Consider the following 21,046-nt stretch of genomic DNA (forward strand, 5'->3'; position numbering starts at 1 on the left):
CCAAAGAACCACAGTTTTTCTGGTTAAGTAACGTTACACTGAAGTCCAGTGAAAAAGGTAAGAGAGGAGAAGCTAATATTATGAAGCCTAGCACTCTGCTACTAACTGAAAAAAATGCTATGTAGCCATACCATAGTATGGCGAGAACGTAAATTGAATTTACGTAAATTCAAGTGGTGTCAGATTCCGACCAGGAAGTGCCACATGAACACCTTATTATGTTGGATGATGAAGTGGGAGAAATCGGGATTCAAAATGCAGCACGGATTGGCCGAGTTGTGACATAGGCCTAATTGCGCTTTCCAACATGGCTGAACAGAGCACATAGTTGTACATGAACGTAAGAAATTTCATACAATAAAGCCGAAACTGAACCACAAGTACAAATTTGAATTTGATGGATATTCCCTGATAACTATAGCCTAGTGCTAAGGCATTCAATTTCCTGTGGTATTTGCTTGCTAGCTAGGCTATCGCTAGTTTGATTGCTAACCCTAAACAGTTGAGGAAACGTTCTTCAATTTTCTGACCATAAAGCATGTGGACGCAAACTACTCAGATGGCCAAGTTGTGACATATTACCGACAGAAAAGTATGACCAGGGTTAGCTTGTTAGCCTAGCCCTCATTGCTATTCAGGTTTTCCAGTTAGCTAACTTGCACTTTGGAAAAAAAAAACAAGGTTCTTTGGCTCCACCGCTTAAGGTTTAACTGAACCATTGAGATTATTTCTGCCTCCAGAGCTCTGCCTCAGAGAAATGTACATAAAGTTTCCCTCCCATTTATTTATAGAGCAGTTTGACTTGGCTTTCCAAGTTAGGCTCATAATGTGGACCTGATCATAGGAATAACAGATGAGGTTTCTTAGGGTGGATTCTTGCATTGAGGCAAGTTTTAGAGGCTGTCAAATAAATTGTATTCTTATAATCACAACATTAAGAATTTCAATGATTCAGAACAAGCCAAAACAATTCAACAATGGGTTACAGAGTGGGAGTAGTGAAGCTAAAGAAGTTTGAAAACACAATAAAACACTCATTATACCACTCATAAAATTATAACACTCAAACTCGCATTATAAAAAAACTCATTTACACATTAAACACTCTAGACTTGTTAAGCTTGGACTCCGTTATCATTACAAAGTCCACCACTTAAGCCTACAACATAAATACAAGGCTGCGGTGGGCTGTACAGTAAAAACACTTGAAAGTGCACATGCATTCCCTCAAAAATTAACTTGAGTAGTTTTGATATACGATGGTGTAAAATATTTAACAGCGGCTTGAGAGAGAGAGCTGTTTAGACCCGCTCAAATGAACATCAACTTCATCCAGAACAATAACAATTGCAAACTGCTGACTGCTCTCTCTCTCTCTCTCTCTCTCTCTCTCTCTCTCTGTCTCTCTGCATCTTTCTGTCGATCGCCCACTGTGTATCTCACTTACTTTCTTTCTCTCTCACTCTCTCTCTGGTTCTGTTTCTACATGTTTCTCTCTGCACCTTTCCATTTACCCCTCTCTTTGTATCGCTCTGGGACTTTCTCTCTCTTTCTCTCCCTCTCTCTCTCTCTCTCTCTCTCTCTCTCTCTCTCTCTCCCTCTCCCTCTCTCTTTCTGCAGCGTAGGGAGGGAGGAGAAGGGAAGGAGATGATTTAAGGTAATGAGAGGAGTAAAACATCATTAGTGCAAATTAACTTTTGTCAGCCGAGGTGATCTTGGTGGGGGCGCTTCTGCCACCGGCGGCAGCCCGGATAATGGCAATTTATGTGTTGGTGTGTGTTACGGTGTGTGTGTGTGTGTGTGTGTGTGTGTGTGGTGAGATGAGGTGCCGCCAAGGACGCTTTTAGTCTTAAAGGGCAAGTCCAATATTTTGAGAAGCCTCTGTCATTCATGGCTAACTGACATCCCAAATGTTTTCATATAGACCACAGAGTTGTGGTAGAAGAGTAGAAGAGAGATGGCTTCACTGCAAAAGGAAGGCGGGTATATTATGTGGCCCTATTTTAATATGTATTTTAATAGTAATTAGAGTGATAGGTGGATGTAAACTGACTCTAACCGGAAAAAGAGGTGGGTATGTGCTGGAATGATCATCCCTCCATCATCATAGGACAATGAAGTCACTTCCAGTCTTCTGAAAACTGGAATGCAAGGCCTTACAGTTCCATCGCTCTTTATCTTGCGCAGGCGTTGCTCGCTAACAAGAGCCTGCTGTTATTTCTAAAGTTGCAATTAAATTGTTTGTAACTGTGAATTTGTGAAGTCATCTGAAATCTGGCAGATGCTTGTTGTTCTCAGTCTCCCCCTCCCTCTCTCTCTCTCTCTCTTTCTCTCTCCTTCTCTCTTTCTCTCTCTCTCTGTCTGTCTTGCCGGCTCTGGCAGCAGGAGCAGGCATGGTCATGTTTAATGCATGTGGTTTGTGTTGCACTCAGCGCCGGAGAATGGGCTCCAGTCCATTAATTAGTAACAAACGGTCGTTGGAAACAAGACAGGCCCTGTACAGGTCAACCAGCTCCAAGGTCTGGAGTGATGTGGACACTGATGTCTGCCCTGGGCGGCCTGGCTGGGCCACACTGTCTGCAGCTGGGCTTCAGCAGCAGCTTCACCATAGATCCAGAACGGGTAGAAAGGACACCTCTGGACTGAGTTTGGTTGTCTCATTTGGTGCGCCAAAGATAGCTGCCCTTGGGTTTAGCATTGTGTGTACATGGAGAACGGGATTGATAAAGTTAGGTTATAAAATGTATAGTTCTGACTGGCTGAGTCACATACAAAGATGCTGTAAAACACCCAATAAATACCAATGAGATTGCATAACTCTTAATTTAAATAGTAGGCCAAATAATCAATCATGTTGTTTAGCTACTCTTCAAAAGGTACAGTATTTTACTTAGCAGAAAAAATAACAATTAAAATTCTGATTAAATTTTTATTAAAAATTAAAAGATATGTTGAACATTTGCATAATTATTTTCTGCTACACATAGTGACTTACAATGCCTCTTAACTGTTTTAAAGTCACTGTAAAGCATAGCATGCAATAGTCAAAACAACAGTGCCTTTACCATGATAACAAAATATTGACATACTGCACCAAAGCAACATAACCAATCAACGATGCTGATTTGAATATGAATATCCTTTCTTTACAATCATATTTTACAGTATTAACAAGTGAACAGGCCTCAGGTCCTTAAATATCTCTTTGACCGATGTATTTTCTTTGATTTTTCTTCAATTTTCTTTGGTATTTTTGGCTGCAAATCATTTGAAAATCATCAGCATTTACTAACATACAATGTATTTTGTATGCAACGATATGAAAGCAAATGTTTTAAGTGATTACAGCAAGATCAAGTGAGTTGGCTTTGCTTTGAATGGGAACAATACAACATGTTTCCAGTGTTTTCTGGACTGTGTGCAAAGGATATCAGTTAATTAAGCAGTAGGAATGAATTATTTGTAATTATCACCACAGGACTATGGGAGGGAGAGAGAAAGGGAGAGAGAGAGAGAGAGAGAGAGAGAAGGAGAGAAAGAGGCAGGGAGATAAAATCTTGTATGTTAATCAAGCCATGATGAATTGTCCGTGTTCATACAAACATGGCCTCTTCACGAGTCCCCTGTGCATTCCCCTCACATACACAGGCACACACACACACACACACACACACGCACAAACAGCACAACAGAGAGGGTGGAGAGGAGAGAATTAATTCTATGAAGTGAGCTGGCAAGGAGGCACTGTATGTAGATAAGTGGTGGGGGTGTGGAAAGTGTGTGTGTGTGTGTGTGTGTGTGTGCATGTGTATGTGTGTGTGTGTGTCTGAGTGTGTGAGAAAGTATGGGATTAATTGACTGACACTAGTGTATGTGCACAAGTGTGGTTGTGTGTGTGTGTGTGTGTGTGTGTGTGTGCACAGATAGTCAGGGGGAAGTATTGGGTAAAGTGCTACTCGTGCCTGTGTGTGTGTGTGTGTGTGTGTGTGCTATTCTCCTCATCTCGGTGGCGGTGGCGATGACATATCTTAATCTGCTTAGTTAGCGGCCGGGGGTCTTTAGCTAACGGATTATCAGCCAGATTTGAGTAATAGACTCCTCATTTAGCTTTAATGCGTTTTGCATAGAGAGCAACCTCCCCTCATCACTCTTTAAGATGAATCGGCTTCCCAGCCACAAGATAGAGGAAAAGAAAAAAAAAGAAAAACTTCTAAAGATATTAGTCTGCCAGCGACTGCATAAATCATAACATTTTACTAATGGAGGCAACGTTAAAACACTCACACTGCCTCTGTAGTGTACACACAGAAGAATATGCATTCTTACATATACACAGGTTGGTATAACTAGATTTGAGAGGACATTCATTGACTACAATATTCCCTAATCCCTAATACTAACCTTAACCCTACCTTTAGATGCCTAATCTTAACCCTAAACCCAAATCCTAACACTAAACTAACCTTATTTTTTAATTTTAACCTAACTTAAACATGATTCCAGTTCTAAATTTAAACCTAAACCTAAGTCTTAACCCAAAACTAACCTTAATCTTAACCCTTACCTGCCCTAAACATAATCCCAATTCTAATCTTAACCTTAAATCCAAATTCTAACACTAAACTAACCTTATTTTTAATCTTAATCTAATTTAAACATGATTCCAGTTCTAAATTTAACCCTAAACCTAAGTCCTAACCCTAAACTAACCTTAATATTAACCCTTACCTAACCGAAACATAACAACAATTCTAATCTTAACCCTAAACCTAAGTCTTAACCCGAAACTAACCTTAATCTTAACCTTTACCTAACCTAAACATAATCCTTAAACACAATTCTAACACTAAACTATGAATCCAGTTCTAAATTTAACCCTAAATCCAAGTCGTAAAACTAAACTAACCTTAATCTTAACCCTTACCTAAATTTAACATATTTCCAGTTCTAAACGTAACCCTAAACCCAAATCCTAACCCTAAACTAACCTTAATCTTAAACTTTACCTAACCTAAACTAATCCCAAATCTAGTTTTAACCCTAAACTAACCTTCATTTTAACCCTTACCTGCCCTAAACATGGTCTCAATTCTAATCTTGAGCCTGAACTCAAGTCCTAACACTAAACTAACCTTAATCTTAACCCTTACCTAATTTAAACATAATCCCAATTCTAATTTTAACCCTAAACCCAAATCCTAATCCTAAACTAACTCTTTAAAGACGTGAGGACCAGCCAAACTGTCCTCACTTTGGAGGATTTTCCTCATGTTTCTATCCATTTTAGGACATTTGGTCCTCATAAGTGCAGAAATACAAGAACACACACACACATACACACATATATACACACACATGCACACACACAGACACAGTGGGATATTATATAAATGATGCACAGTCCTGGCATAAAGGTCTCCTGTGTTTACATCAGTGTCTGTCCACACAACCTGCAGGAGAGCTGCAGCTTTCCTTTGCATTCTCCCAGTCATTTTTCAGCTGATGTTCATTGCATTATCTCAACCACTCTGCTGCTTTATCACAGCATTATTTGTATCATTTTACATTTTTATTTGTTACAATGGAAAACTGTACTCAGCCTGCAGTATTTCCTGACATACATTTAAACGTGTGAAGGACAGCTATGAAGAAATAAGAAAGAGGCAATTATAACTGATCTAACTGATATAACTAACTAATCTAATGCATTTATTTAGAATCAAACGAGGTAAAAGTATGAATTATATATGAATAATATGAAATATGTATTTCCAAAATGAGATCTATTTATACTGTATATATGCTCAAAAGACATCATAATCGCCCTAAACATTTGTATTCCCTAATGGCTATTTTTCAGTGTGTGTGTGTGTGTGTGTGTGTGTGTGTGTGTGTGTCACTCGCGCGCTCTCACACTGTTTTACCTTTAGACGCGCCTCATTAGATTCTGCCTTAACACCGATGTGTGTGTGTTTATGTTTCCTGCAAACAAGTGAAACACGCATGTGAAAAAGAAAAGCACATGCAAACACATGGCCCACCATCCCTCTCTCTCTCTCTCCCACACACACACACACACACACACACACACAGATATTCGCACACAAACACAAACACACACAAAGCAGCGCTGGGCCTACCACTGCCATCACACACAGGACTTGGCCTGTCTGTTTGACACACACAGTTTGTTTGGTAGTTTTAATTTGACAGTGCTCTGAATAGAGCCTCTGAAACACACACACACACACACACACACACACACACACACACTCACACACACCTTTAATTTGACAGCGCTCTAACAAGAGCCTGCTGCTTGTCAAATGTTCTCCAGTGGCAGCAGGGATCCGCAGAGCCGAGGGGGTTCTGTTCAAGGACATCTGTGAAGAAACACACACACACACACTCACACACTCCCTCACACACACACCTACACACGACACACACACACACACACCCATACACCGACGCTTTGAACAGGCCGAGAGAGGCAGCCCGCTGCACCGCGCGATGGGAGAGAGGCTGCACACACGCTGAGGGGTTTCTGCACTGCTGTTCCTCTCTCTCTCTCTCTCTCTCTCTCTCTAGGTCTCTCTGTCTTTTTTCTCTCTCTCTTTATCTACCGCTCTATCGCTCTTTTCCTTTTGGTCTTAAGTAGAGGGCTGAGGGGCTGAGATAGACGAGGGGGGATTTTGATGATGGCTCCCTGTCTGGTCCGACAAGCTGATACCTTTCTCGCACGACACACACACACACACACACCTACACACACACACACACACACACACACACACACACACACACACGTCAATTCTCTCTTCATTCTTCAAATCCAAAACACCGGGAAACCTTTTAAAGTTACTCAAAGGCAGACGGGACTTTGGTCCTGATCCTCTGGATTTCATCCCGTTGAGGGTGTGTGTGTGTGTGTGTGTGTGTGTGTGTGTGTGCGCGCGCTCCCATGCTGTCTCGGACTCGGCTTCCACGGGACACTTTGCTCATTAGGGGAAGAGAGGGCGACTTGAGTGACTTCTCGTCGGCTCCCCTGCTCAACTTGATCACAAGTCTGGTCCCGCCGAGCGAGAGGGAAAGGCGAGGTCTCCACGCCGCGTGTGTCGGCGGGAAGAGACAGCGTGACACGCCCCGAGTGTGTGTGTGTGTGTGTGTGTGTGTGTGGAGAAGTGTGTGTGTGTGTGTGGAGAAGTAAGAATGGGAGGGCTACACAGGCCTAGTGTGATGAAGTGATGAAATAAGAGGTAGATAAGCTACGATTTCCAGCTGGCGGTGGAGATGTTTTGAACGTTCGAGAAAGTGAGGCTAAAAAAAATGGATCGATTTTCTGGAAAATATTCATTTTTTGGGTTTTATTTTTGTCAGGAAACTATATTTTTGGGGGGTTATGGAGAAAGATAAGAGATGGAGGATGTTGTGACACGAAAAATAAAGTGATAGATTCCTTGGATTTATAAACTAAATCCAAGTTGATTCGAATTTTTATAGATTTTTTTGGGTTATTTTTCATCTATCTATCTATCTATCTATCTATCTGTCTATCTATACATTTACAGCATCATTCAGAAACCATGGTATAATTATAATAATTATACAGGTATGTTCACACACTACATTTTCTGGCAATTTCTCAAGAATGTCCTTTTTTTTGCAGATACTCTGCAAACAAACAAAAGCAAAAAAGTAACATTATCACCTACAGTTTGCTATTACATTACAGCGTATTGATCAATACACAGGATATGATGTTAATATCCCTCGTGCCATAATCCAAGGTGAGCATTCACATAGAGGCCCAATTCAGAGTTGAACAGAATGATATGCTACCTTATCGATGAGTACCACAGAATAGCATGTGTCGAAAATTCAGTGGCAGAAACTCATGTTATCATCATGCCAGAAAATCACAGCGTGTCAGACTTAAACTCGAAATGTCAAACTTTATACGAAAATCACTGCAAATCAGCAGAGAGAGGCGCGGGAGATTTGCCATTAGATCCTATCTGATACCGAGCACGCGTGTGTGTGTATGTGTGTGTTCCTGTCAGATAAAATACTCCATATCCCCTCCACCCCCCCATCCCATGATCTAGAAAGCGGGGTTCACGGGGTAGCATCCAAAATGTCAACATGTACAGTGACACAAACGTTTCTAAAGCGGCCTCGCCCCTTCGATTTTGGAGTGACATTAAACCGAGGCGTACGGTGAAACCTTTAAGGAAAGTTCACACCGGTCTGTAATATGTTTGCTGCGTTGTTGCACATGATAACTAGGACTCAAAAGTGTGTGATTGTATTTTCCCCACGATTACGATTTTTTTCCGGCACTGATTTCATTCCGTAGGCTGGAGATGCTTGTAGGTCTTTAGCTAGGTTGCGGTGATAAAAAAAAAAAAAAGAAAAAAGCCAAACGGATTATTTGAATCCTGTAAATCACGGCTAAAAGTCAATGCGTAAAGCCAAGGTCTATGAAACTATCAGCTTCGGAATAGAGAACATAGACGATATGTTACCGCATTGCCAAGTGCTACCACTTAATACCATTAATCTTGGTGCTCTCTCTCCCTCTCTCTCTTTCTCTCACTCCGTCTCTCCGTGGGAGTGCTCGGCGTCCTCTAAAAGTATGGATCTTGACCGCGGCCATTTTCCGCGGCAGAGGGAAAGGCTAAAGAGAAAGCGCTGACCCCTCTTCGCCGCAATTTTCCCCTCATCAACTTGTGAGACTTCATTAACTTCCGTGGGGGTAATTTCTTCTTTCAGTGCGTTTCTGAAAAGGAGGGTGTGAGAGGGGGTGGGGGGGGGGGCACTTATGACGTTTTCTTCTTCATCAGTTTCCCGGCTACTTCTTCTCTTCCCTTTGCCTCCGTTTCCCGTTCTTCATTCTAATAAAATGCACTGTTTTTATTCCCTGGAGTATTATCCCTAACACCAAAAATGAAAAGAAAAAGATGTTCCTCAAATACAAGACATTTTTTTTTGTTTCTTTGTTCAACTTGGATTTCAGAGCCTTGTTAAAATGTACAATGCTTAAAAGCACTTATATCCTATATTGTTCACCTACATAATCCTAACATTTTGTATATTAAAAAAATCCTTTCTTGATGCTTAGATATCCCCATACCACCACCACCTCCTACTTTTCCCCTATTAAAAGCAATGCAAACATACACAGAAATAGATGTCGGCTTCTAAATATACTGTTACCCAGCCTTTACGCCTAGAACTGCACTTTAGAGCCCGTAATGAAATATCCATTGTTGAACCCGGAATGTAGAGTTGGCCTGATGCACACCGTGGGCCTCGGTGACATGCTGCATGATGGGAACTGTGAGTAAATGCTGCCCTCTTTGGGAATATTGGCGTCACTGTATTAGAGTTTCTTTGAATGACGTGTACTGTATTGAAGAGTGAAAGTTGCTGGGGTGTCCTGGTGGGAAATCATATTCTTGCAATGCTGCAGGTTCAAATCCAACTCTATCGTATACTTTAAATAAATATATGGTATATGCCTCCATAAAACAAGTCAGGCACATTAGATTGTTCTTCTGGTTGGTATGTCTCATCACTGCAGAGACAAATGCCTGCTACAGGTTGCCGTCTCCTTACTTTTTATCCCAATATTCAGTCTTAATATAATCTAAATAAAACCGTTTCAACTTTGAACACACCAGCATTCATAATTCAGTTAGTACTCACCTTGAACTGTAGGTGTGTCAGTGTTTTTCCCTGTTTGCAGCCTAGATTCCATTCCCCCACAAACAGCATTTTTGTCAAAAAGTGCTTTACAGCGCTACAAAAGCGAACAAATACTTCATTTAAAAGCAAGAGAAACAGATTTTAAGATATGAACCCAAAAATGAGTGTATGTGTGTGTATGTGAGAGGGCTCCGGGGCAAGTAGCCTGGACCAAAAAGAGGCCTTCAGATATTGACTTATTCACCGAAATGGGCAGGAGTAATGGTTCCAAACACAAAGCTCTGCCCCAGCCGTTTTCTCTCGACTACAGGGACTGACATGGAGTCTCACATTTTGCGAACAGAGGATGCCGGTGGGGTTGTAGGGAGCAAATCAATGAGGTGTTGTGGGGAAAGACTACGTAATACTTCGTGTGTTAGAAGAAGCCCTTTGTATTCAGTTCAAGTTTTGAGGTTCATCTGAGTATAGCTGCTGACTTTTGAATACGTTCTTGCGGATCGCTTTTTCTCACATTTCTAATCTTGGAGATGTTTATGAGGTGATCGTTTTCCATGTCAGGTATTTCCTTATCGTTAAAACAGAGGTTTTCATCACGCTGATTCCGAGGAACGGCGCAGCCATCGAGAGCGTCCCGCGCCAGTCACTGAACCGCTGAGGGAAACCACCGGCGGGATCGGAGCTGCCCGTCTCATGTGCACTCCAGTAAGCGATGTTCATCTGTCTGTGCCGATATGTAAACTTTCCTCTTTCTCCCTTTTCCTCCGAGCGGCTCTAAATGATACATGAAGTGCCAAGGCCGGGCCTGGCGCGGAGACAAATGCCAACCACTCGCTCTTCCAAATGTCAAATCTGACAGTCGCAGACATTCAATAACCATCCCTGCCGGACCCGTTCGGAGCCGCGCTCTTCAAACAGTCCCCTGACGTCTGAGGACGAGAGTGGAAGGGAAATGCCCGGGTTTTGGTTTTTTTTCTGCCTCCAGGTACGAGACGGCATAGACACCTCGTCTCGGCCGAAGGTAAGAAGCACATGGAACGAGAGGTTTCGGTGAAAGAGTGAAGCAATCCAGAGGCCATGTGGGCAAACCTGTCTTATGAGGACAAACGATTGTTATATGATATGTTGTATGTTTTAAAGGGGCAATAAGTAAGGTTTTTACTGCCCCCTAGCACAAAATGACCATAGGGTTGTTGGTCAATACCAATGACGGAATGATTACTTCGCCAGATGCTGAGACTTCTGGCTTTCAAAACTCACTTTCCTGCCTGTAATCTGTTTTGGAACAACAAACTCCCCACCCACTGAAATTTCGTGATGATCCCAACCCAGTATGTTGTTTCCTTGTGACTTTAAACAGCCCTTTGAATGAATGTACTGTATAAGCTATGGCCATATATGCATATTAGCAGAGATGGGACCAAGACACCCTTCCTAGAGTCACAAGTAAGTTACCAGTTGTAGGGGTAAAATTCACAAGTAAGTGCTAAGTCGCAGTGAAAGGAGTCAAATCAAGTCAGACACAGGTTCATGTCAAGTCAGCTTTAGTGAAGGAGACTTCAGGAGCGGATTCTCTCATCTCCTCCACTGTACCACAATATAGCCTGTAGGTTTTGATACATAAGCACAAGGTCATAGAAATTATTGAAGATCAGATTTCTCGATTTCCCAAGAAAGCCTTTGGGAAAGCTATGGGATTTAGTCTTAATGTGTCTGAAACAGCCACATCTGAAATAATGATGTGTGCAACCAAACCAAGTACCATTCAAATGAATTAGGCTGACACACTGGTCTATGGTTATTCTCATTTATTGAAGGCACATTAGTTAGAACACATTAGTTGTGCTGGACATATACATTCATCGTCAATCACTTTTTTTTTTTCCTTGAAATAAATCAATTTTGTATCACTTATTAGGGCTGGGTATTCTACCATTTTTGGCCAAAACTTGAAAAACATTCAAAAGGCTGACCTTTCCATGTTGAAACAAACCACATTTAGTTATATGATTAATCATTTTAATTTATGCATATTTGTTTAATCCCAAATGCCCATTCACTCTAAGTACCCATGAGATCCCATTTTAAGAATGGAAGATTTTGAAAATTCAACCATAAATAATTTTTAAAATTTAGCGATACCAAAAATCTGTTTATCATTTTTCAATACCCAGCCTTGTCAGTTTACGAATCACTATAACTAGTCTACAATCCATCACATTTCACAGCAATAGTTAATACCATATTAGCTCCATTTATATCCTAAACGTCTTTAAGTCCCCATTTTCCAGTGTACAGCAATTGTTTGTATTGGGTTTTTTTTACATGTAGTACATGACAGTAGTGTTGCAAATACATCCGAGTAGGGCAGGTTAGACCTTTGTGCCACACATTTTTAGGGCATATAAATTACAGTGTATCATGTGGCTGGTTTTACAGACATGGATTAGGCCTAGTTCAATGGAGAACTTCTTTGAAATAGATACTGAACCTGAACCTAGGCCGTGTCTGTAGAACCTGCCCATTATGTGCTTTGGGTTGGAGAATCACCGCCAAGATCTTGAACTAATTTGATGCAAAGTTAAGCATTCCACCCCAGTTCCTTGCCAATCTTCTAAAATTTGGGAAGGACTGCTTAACAGAGCATGAATCTTGTGAGTTTCCACCCTACATCTCCCAACTTTCAGTGATTCTGAACATGGCGTCTCTTTTTCATCTCACTCCCTTCCGAGTCCTTCATGCAGGCCACCAGGAAATCGCGGCACTTCAGGGAATACTGCTCGGAGAACTCCCGGTAATGACTGACATGCGGAGTGGAGACAAAGTCAAAGCAGTCCACAGGGAGCCCCTTCTGCTGCAGGGTCTCCACCATGAGCTCCACGTCCCCGTGCCTGATCACCTGGTCGGCCCTGGAGTACAGGTAGAGCTGGGGCCAGGCGGGCGGCCTCTCCCGCAGGGCGTCGTAGTGGTTCTTGTGGATGTACTTGGTCACGGGGTACAGCACCACTCGCAGCAGGAAAACAGTCACCGCGAACAGCGCCAGGAGGACGTACCTCAGGACCGGGTTGATTTTCGGCCCCAGGGTGGCCCTCAGAGCGCGCAGGGCCCCGCGGACGTTGCCGCTACCGGGGGCGCTGTCCACTACCGCCCCGATCACGTGCAGGGAGCTGAACTGTTTGTCGCTGTGCAGGAGCTCCACGACGTAACGGTACAGCATGAAGCCGCCGTTGCTGAAGATGTGGAAGAATATGGGGCTGTTCTCCACCTCGTAGTCGTAGAGGATTTCCAGCAGCTTGAGGGCCGTGCTGCTCAGCTCCTTGTAGCCGAAGGACTCCGATATGAAGACCGTCTTCAAGGGGGCCGTGTAGCGGATGGTGACACAACCCTAAAGGGGAAAAAAACAAAGACAGCAAGAAAGAATGAAAGAAAGACGTGGACTTAACCTGTGAGAGGCTGATAGATATAAACAGCTTCTAGTGTTAACGGTACAATGGTAAGAGGGACACAAGCGAGAGCAACGTGGCTTATGGTGTTGTCTTATTTGGTTTCAACCTGTTCATTGTAGATGGAGCTGTACTTGGAGAGGTGTTTGTCTTTGCAACCAGCCCAACCCAAAAGGATGACAACTGGCTCCTTTGTCCCCTGCCAGTGTCTCTCTGGAAAGAAGACACACAATAAAACGCCTTGTTATTATCAGCTCACAAACAGAAGGCAATTCCAGGCTATCTCGCCATTCTGCGCTGCCAATGTGTTTGCCCAGACTATATGAGAGCTGTCTGAGTAAGCTAAGTAGCTAAGCTAATTGCTAGCAAAGTCATATTAGCTCGGCTGGATAACGTTAGCAAGCAAGCTAACTACAATGAAACCGAGATGCTCACCCGATGTCACTGCGTCTGGAAACACGATATTGTAGTCTATTTCATCGTCTGCCATTTCTGTGCTTGATTATATCAGCTTCGGTCCTCTAATGTTTGGTTCATTTGACTGTTGTGAAATTGGATGATAGCCAAGTTATACAGCCTTAAATCAGGTAGCGTAGAAGCTGGTAACAAATGAATTGCAGACCGCCGACAGTTTGGTGACCAGTGTCAAGCTAAACAGAATGAAAAGTAGAACTTCCGGTTTCAGCTTTTCAAAATAAAACATATACGACTAACGTTTTTTGGAGTCATACAAAGAACATAAGTGAAAATAAAGAATGTATTTGAGGAGCAATCTGTAGTAAATTAATATAAAATTTCTGTTATTTTGAAAATGTCATTTGTACCCTATATATGGCGATAATAAGCTTCCACCAATAACGGCCTGTGTTTGCAAAAGTGACATATTTTACCCTTTATTTTGAAGGAAAAATCGCCTAACTTCTGGTCATATTTTCATTAACTCGGGCTACCTTGACGCAGCTCTTCGGCCCCCACTCCAAACCACGCCCCCCAGTCGAGACACGCCTTCTGTGGCCGAAAAGGGTCCTGTTTGCTGAAAACAAAAAATAGAGAAAAGGTCCTATTTGCTGGAGACAAAAAAGAGGAAAATAGAATATTATGTGATATTAGATTATTTAATATTATAATATTTTAGATGATATTGCAGCATGTCAATATTTAGGCTATAGATTTTTATTTTCAAATATTTGAAGAACATTCACATATGCACGCTTTTCCTGATGGTTATAGATCCCATTTTGAAAAAGATTGTCTTTCAGATACAAAGCCTTGTGCCAGAAAGCGTTTGAAACAACAACAAAAAAATCCCATGAGCTATAACCTTCTTGCCGAGTCTGAGGCCTGGGATGAAATAATGTTCCAATTCTGAAAGTGACTTGTTCTGTCCCTGTAAGATTATGTACCAGAACCCTTGACCTTGACCAGATAAAAAAACAATACAGGACCCTGACACAGATTCTCAGCTGTGATAAACGCCCTTAAGTAGCAGAATCCAGCCTGCTCCATTAGTTTCTTTCTTTCTTATTCAGGTTATGGAACGGATGTGAGCAGCATACATTCTGAGTTATATGATTTGGTTAGAACTTAAATAGCAACACAACCTTTGTGGTTTCCAACTGACTGCATCTCATTTCTAATGTAAGCATGCAAAACTTACATGAGAGGTAGCGGCCTGAGGTCCACAGCAGAACAATGATGATCTCTGAAGCTGCATCCTCCTACTGGAATATTCAAATCTATTATGAGAGATGAAATGATATTGTTAATAAGTACTAAAGGCCTGAAATGTATTTAGATCAAAGCATATGAGGACATTTCAACATGCAGCTGCATCTATTGACTGATACCTGCATCCCCACCTTCTCCTTTAAGAATCTGAGGCAGCCATTCCCAACCTGTAAGTATAAAAGAACATCATAAACACTTTATGCGTCACACACGCTTTCTGCCTCTGAATCGGAGCACTGAGTCCATGTCCTTGCTAGAAGGTTAGGAGAATGGTGATCTCATTGTCTGGATGTTTATCATTTAGTCCATGGTTGTTCTATAATAAAAAAAAAAAGAAGTATTTTTTTAGTTCTGAAAAGCGTAAACAATACATTTGCATTTATTTTCAAGTATATTCACTATCTGCAAATGCATTTTATTCACCAAGAAAAACATCAAAGTGATACCTCTTGTTCCACATACATCTTTGTACAATTTGTCAAATCATAGACAGGCTGGTGTTACTAACTACTAACTGTTACTTCTACCTTCACCTACATGGTAGACTGAAAGCCTGAGAAGAGTGATAATGCTTTACTTGGCTTTGTTATTCTCCAAACACACATGACCACAAGCATTTACAATAATGGTAGCCTACCTTGTGACACACATGAACACATTGTATATAGATCACACAAAAGGTGCAAACATTCACATACACACACACCTTATCCTTGACACACTGCTCCCTAAAAGTCCTTCCTGAGAATTCCTTTGAGATAGAAACTTACTCTTCACAAAGTCTCTTTGCTAACAAAATATGTTGGCTAACAGAATGCCAGAAATCTCCAATATCCACATGGCCGCCAAGATCTTCAAGGTCACTCACTAAAAGACACACAAGTCAGAATCAGATTTGTATCATTGTAGAAGGTTACATTCTGGAAATGAGCACTCACAATGCTGAAAACTCCCTTTTTATGCAATAATGGTTTAGATACTGGTTTGCTGGTTGTCTCTAGAGCATCCAAGATGTCGTCAAAGAATGATACCTATATCCTAGATCAGTGGTTCTCAACGTGGGGTCCGGGGACCACCAGGGGTTCTTCAGGGGGTTCCAGGGTAGCCATAGCAAATTGAGGAAGTGTTAAATTTCACCATTAGGCTATTTAATTTACAAGAAGTTACAATTAGAGAATGTAGAAGAAAAGACTATTTTGGCCATAGTTTCGGTTATCTCTCTACAATACAGATAGTGACGGAATTCTGGACAAAATCATATCTAATAATAAAAAATATTCTCAGATTTGGGTCTGAGAGACAAAATCTCATCAAATAGGGGTCCGTGGCCCTAATGTGGACTAAATTAGAGGTGCTTGCTATGTAAAAGCTTGAGAATCACTGTACTAGGTGGAAAGCGATGATGTGATCACTAAAATTGTTCAGCCCCTCTGTCCACTCCTGACACAGCAGAAGGTACCGCAATGTGTCACACTGCTGCCAATATGTAAACAGTAAAGGAAGATGTAGACTAGACAGTGACATGATTACTGACTGACATCGCACTTCTTAGTCACGCCAAAGTGACTTTTACAATGCAAATACGATTACGGTCTTTGACATCGTGAGACACAACACACCTTGGATTTTAGTGAAAATGAGGAAAAAGGAGGTGAAAGAGAAAGAGGGCGACAATTGGCCAGGAAAAGGGAAAGATAAGAGAGGAGTGAAAAGGGTAAGAAAGGGTGGAGGTATAGTTCAAGTGAGACGGAAAGTGAGGGAGGAGAAGGAGAGGAGCAGGTGACAGAATGGTATAAAGTCATTCTTAGGCTCGCTGAGGGTCGGTCAAATGAGTCCAGTGAGGTTAACAAAGGTACTGAATAATCAGGTTGGAGAAATTCAAATCCGCTGAAGTTCTGAGAGATGGGAATCTATTAATAGGCTGCGTTGATGAGGCTCAGATGAATAAAGCAATAGGTTGGAAAGAACAAGGTATTAAAAACTGTGAGAGAAGGCGAGAAGAAGGCCAGAGGGTGCAGAGGCGTGATTACAGCTGTTCCAGTGTTAAAATGGAACAGCTCAAGTTTTAAATAAAAGTTGATATGACAGTAATGAATGTAAAGAGACAAAGGGAGCGGAAAGAAAGGAGGGTGAAACTGTCTCGGTGGAGTTTGAAGGAGAGGTATTACCAAAAGAAAGTATTGCTGGGATATCTGAAGGCCGATGTCCAATGGTGAAACACGAAGTGGAGGTTCAACAGACTGAGGTGCAAAACGGGATCTCATATGCAGAGGCAGTATGGGTGGTCAAACAGAGAGAAGAAGAAGAAGAAGAAGAAGAAGAAGAAGAAGAAGAAGATGAAGATGAAGAAGAAAGGAAGGAGAGCAAAACTGTTGTCAAAAGTTCGGTCACACAGCAATGATTTTCAATGATGTGCTAGATGTGGAGGAGATCAAGACTATGGGAATTGTAGAGGAGGACCTTGAAGAAGAAGAAGAAGAAGAAGAAGAAGAGGGACACGAAGAAGTAGAACACGAAGAAGAAGAAGGAGAAGTAGAACACAAAGAACAAGAACAAGAAGAAAGTGATGGGATGGGAGAGTTCCAGGCAAGGAATCTTGAACCAAGAGGTTGAGTCCAAGGCAGAGAGAGTACAATAGTGAAAGCAGCTGTGTGCCATTTGGATACAAAAGGGCTGACATGGAAAGTAATAAGGAATGACCTCAATACTCGAATCAGGAGTAAACATGTGTTGGTTATTAGCGATTATGTTTCTAATTTTATGAGGGAATGCTCAGAGCTTATTGGCTAACGGACAGGAGTTCAAGCAATTTGTTGCAGATATGACAAACAAACCCGGTACCATCTGTGTGCAAGAGACATGGCTCATTCCAAATTTGGAATTTCTTATATATGGATATGGACCATGTCATACCATACCATGTCAAGTGTTGGGAAAGGGAATAGAGCAGGGATATATTGCAGTGGAGACTTGGACAAGAGGAGGGAAGTTGCTCTTAACGATTACAATCCATGTAAAAAGCTGGATCTAGGTTTGTTAGAACAAGTTCAGGGACAAGATAGGCAAAACATTATATGGCATTACTTTGGGGAGGGACAAGGATAGATGGAATGAACTGGTGATGTAAGAAATAAATGAGAAAGAACTTGTTGAATGGTGGAAGAGGGACTAGAATAGATACAAGTGCTGGTAATGAATCAAGCCTAGACCATACCCATGTATCAAAGGAAGATGTTCTTCTATATCCGCCTGTGGGCAACTATGTCATGCTGCTGTACTTCCTACTTTTGTCCACTAGATGAGGCACAATGTCCATGCAAGCAGATAAAAGTGGAGGCCAAAGCAGCCTGCTCTTTCATAGAAGAAAAAAAAAATCATTAGGTTTATGGGTCTATGGTTTGTAGTCATTTTCAAGTTTCTTCACTAATTTGCAACTGGCAAATATTGTGTAGGTATATTTTGAGCATATGAAATGTCTCAGGTTTTGTCTATAGGCCTGAATTTCCAAGATATTTCACTGTATTTCAGTCATTCTTAATCAAAAAATGACATAGTGCAAAGTTAAAATAAAGCCAGTTATATCCACAACAACAGACGCTGCCTTCAAGTGCTCCTCATAAGCTTTTATTTAGACTTTTTTAGTCTCAGACCACTGTGCCACCAGGATGCCCATGTAATTCAAGTTTTAATTAATTTCTAAGTCATATGTTAATAAATATTGAAAATAGAAATCTACAGCTATATTAATCATTTACATTGAATCCCAGACTCATATCACTTTTACCATCACGAGGCTTGGCGAGGCTTACATGTTCTCTGACACCTAAACGTCACATCTAGGCAACTCGGGTAGCCTATGATAGAAAACTCTGAAATTGGCATTCCTGGCATCTTTAAAATTACACAGCAATAAAAAAGTCTATCTAATGTAAGCTAGTATAATAACAATTTAAATGTTCTGTCCTTTTATTTGTTTAAAAAAAAATTGTTTATGTCTTAAGTTTATCTGTCTTTGCATTAACATTTCGGATGGTTTAAATGATTTTAATACGACTTTGTACTTGGATATTTCAATAACAAATGGAAAATACTTCGAGTGTATATACAGAGTATATTAGAGTATAACAGAGTTTCCCAGTTGTGTTTTGTTGAGTCGTAGATGTGTGCTCAATTAAATTTAGATATTTTCGACAGCATTTGAAGGCAGCAAACATGAAAAAGCCGCTCCAAATATAGCCCTTGCCCATTGGTGCAATTAACTGTCAGTCAAACTAGTAGCCAAAAGTGGGCGAGGACACAGTGGGAGTTGACTCGGCTGAGCGAGCAGAGAGACTGAGCTGTCAAACCAGCAGCAAACGCCTGAAATATTATCCCGGGCGGACAAAAAAAAACAGTTACACTTTGGCTTTTTGAGAAACTGCAAAAGAAAAGAGACTTCGAGTTCACTTCGTAAATGTAACGTTAGCATATTTGGACATATTTGGACGACCGAAAAACTTCTTGTTTTGTTTGTTGGGAGATATTTGGCTAACGTCTGCTAGCTCTCTGGTTAGCTTGAGTTTTGTTGACAAACTAACGTTAGCCACTCAGCCAGTCTGTAAGCTAGCTAGGTTATCAACTTGGCTGGTTCAGGCTTAGCGGATCGTTTTCGACAGATGCCTCCACGGAATGGGATGGAACACAGCCTGAACTGTCAAATTATCAACTGCTCCTTGCCGAATAATCATCTTTATGAAAAACAAACAGGTAAGACAACTGAACTTTTATGAAGAGCCAAAGCTAAGCCTGCCTGTTGCTGCTTCGCTGTGTTTACATTTTCCACCTGGCTGGCGTGCACCGCAGCATTCAAGCCCTTCGATAACATGTTATCAACAAATGAGACCTTCATCTGGCTAATCATTCTACATGATTATCTAGTTAATAAGACTTCTTGTTATTTGCTCATTTGCTGTCTGTATCATACACATCACGGGCAGTTTTTCCTTAGTGCCTACCCCTTTGACTTGTTCATTACTTTAAACCCTTGAGGAATGACAGGTATGCAGCGGCTCAGATATCGTGGCAGTTTACCACAATAGATTGTGGTCAGATAAGAGAGAGCTGTTCAGTTTGGCTGAATGTGACCTAACATACATATTTTGCTGTGTTAGTGAGGGGTTGGGTTAGTTTTCAGCATTAACCTAGCTCTCCACTAGCTCTATGGCCCAAAGGAGAAGGGGCAGGAGATAACTCCAAGACACTGAAAGTTGTTTTGAGACGTTTTCATCAACAGTTAACAAATAGACCATAATCTGTTTGTAATTATTATTTTTTTTTAACTAAACATAGTAGTTGACTTTTCACATATTTTGATGCCTGGTAAGACTATGTGTGTCTATGAGTTGACATAGTGGAAAGAAAATTGATCTAAGTAGGAGGGATGGTAGGATGAAGATTGATAAGACAGTAAAAACGCCATTTGTTGCTTTTCTCCATGATGTACACAGACCCCCAGGAACATACACACTCTCTCTCTCTCTCTCTCTCTCTCTCTCTCTCTCTCTCTCTCTCTCTCTCTCTCTCTCTCTCTCTCACTCACACACACACACACACACACACACACACACACTCTAACATACACTCTCATCATCTATCTCTCTCACACACACTCTCACCCCCCTTTGCAACCCATCATCACAAAGTCACTTAGGGTTTGATTTACTATTGACATTTTCTATTAGCCTGTAATCCACAGGGGCACAGCTGGATGGTGTTCGGGCCCCTAAACTACTGTTAAAAGATTTGGCTTCAGGCTACTTTGGGGATGTCCCATCTGTTTTGGAGTAGCACTAGGCCACATTTTACAGACCAAAAAAAGTCTGCCCTTTTAAATTCCTCCCTCTTTCCATTCTAGGTCCCTTTACTGTGGTGTGTTAAATGTATGCCTTTGGATATGTAGGCAACAGGGGATGGTTTGGAAACAAATATAGTAATGAACACTCTAGCCTAGTCTATTTTTTCATCTAATCACTTGCATCAAGGAGGAGATTCCAGCATAAGTGCAACAGCATAGTGCATAGAAGTTATAAAATAGGTGCATATTCCATAGGACTAGATGATATGACCAAAAAACATATCAGTTTTTTATTTTTGATGGTATAACAGTTTACATTTTACAGTATGTGGCT

General features: G+C 41.3%; 2 protein-coding genes across 3 annotated transcripts in view; one reads left to right on the forward strand and one right to left on the reverse strand.

Moving 5' to 3' along the window:
• Positions 1–11,517: 11,517 nt before the first annotated feature.
• tmem53 (transmembrane protein 53) lies at positions 11,518–13,765 on the reverse strand. The gene is made up of 3 exons (XM_071541866.1): positions 13,587–13,765; positions 13,261–13,364; positions 11,518–13,093 (listed from the first exon to the last, which is right to left on the reverse strand). The coding sequence occupies exons 1-3, from the start codon at positions 13,639–13,641 to the stop codon at positions 12,392–12,394; spliced, it is 861 nt and encodes a 286-aa protein (XP_071397967.1). The 5' UTR covers positions 13,642–13,765; the 3' UTR covers positions 11,518–12,391.
• Positions 13,766–19,249: 5,484 nt separating this feature from the next.
• Positions 19,250–21,046, forward strand: part of tesk2 (testis associated actin remodelling kinase 2) — a 35,309-nt gene continuing 33,512 nt past the window's right edge. For both annotated transcript variants that reach the window (XM_071541861.1, XM_071541862.1), the window contains exon 1: positions 19,250–19,625. The gene's annotated coding sequence lies outside the window, so the exon portion shown is untranslated. The remainder of the gene's footprint in view (positions 19,626–21,046) is intronic.

This window comes from Centroberyx affinis, unplaced genomic scaffold (genome assembly GCF_046629955.1).
Source record: "Centroberyx affinis isolate AG114_WGS23_722 - 3 ecotype Tasmania unplaced genomic scaffold, CSIRO-AGI_Caff_v1 ptg003959l_1, whole genome shotgun sequence".
Classification (NCBI taxonomy): domain Eukaryota; kingdom Metazoa; phylum Chordata; class Actinopteri; order Beryciformes; family Berycidae; genus Centroberyx; species Centroberyx affinis.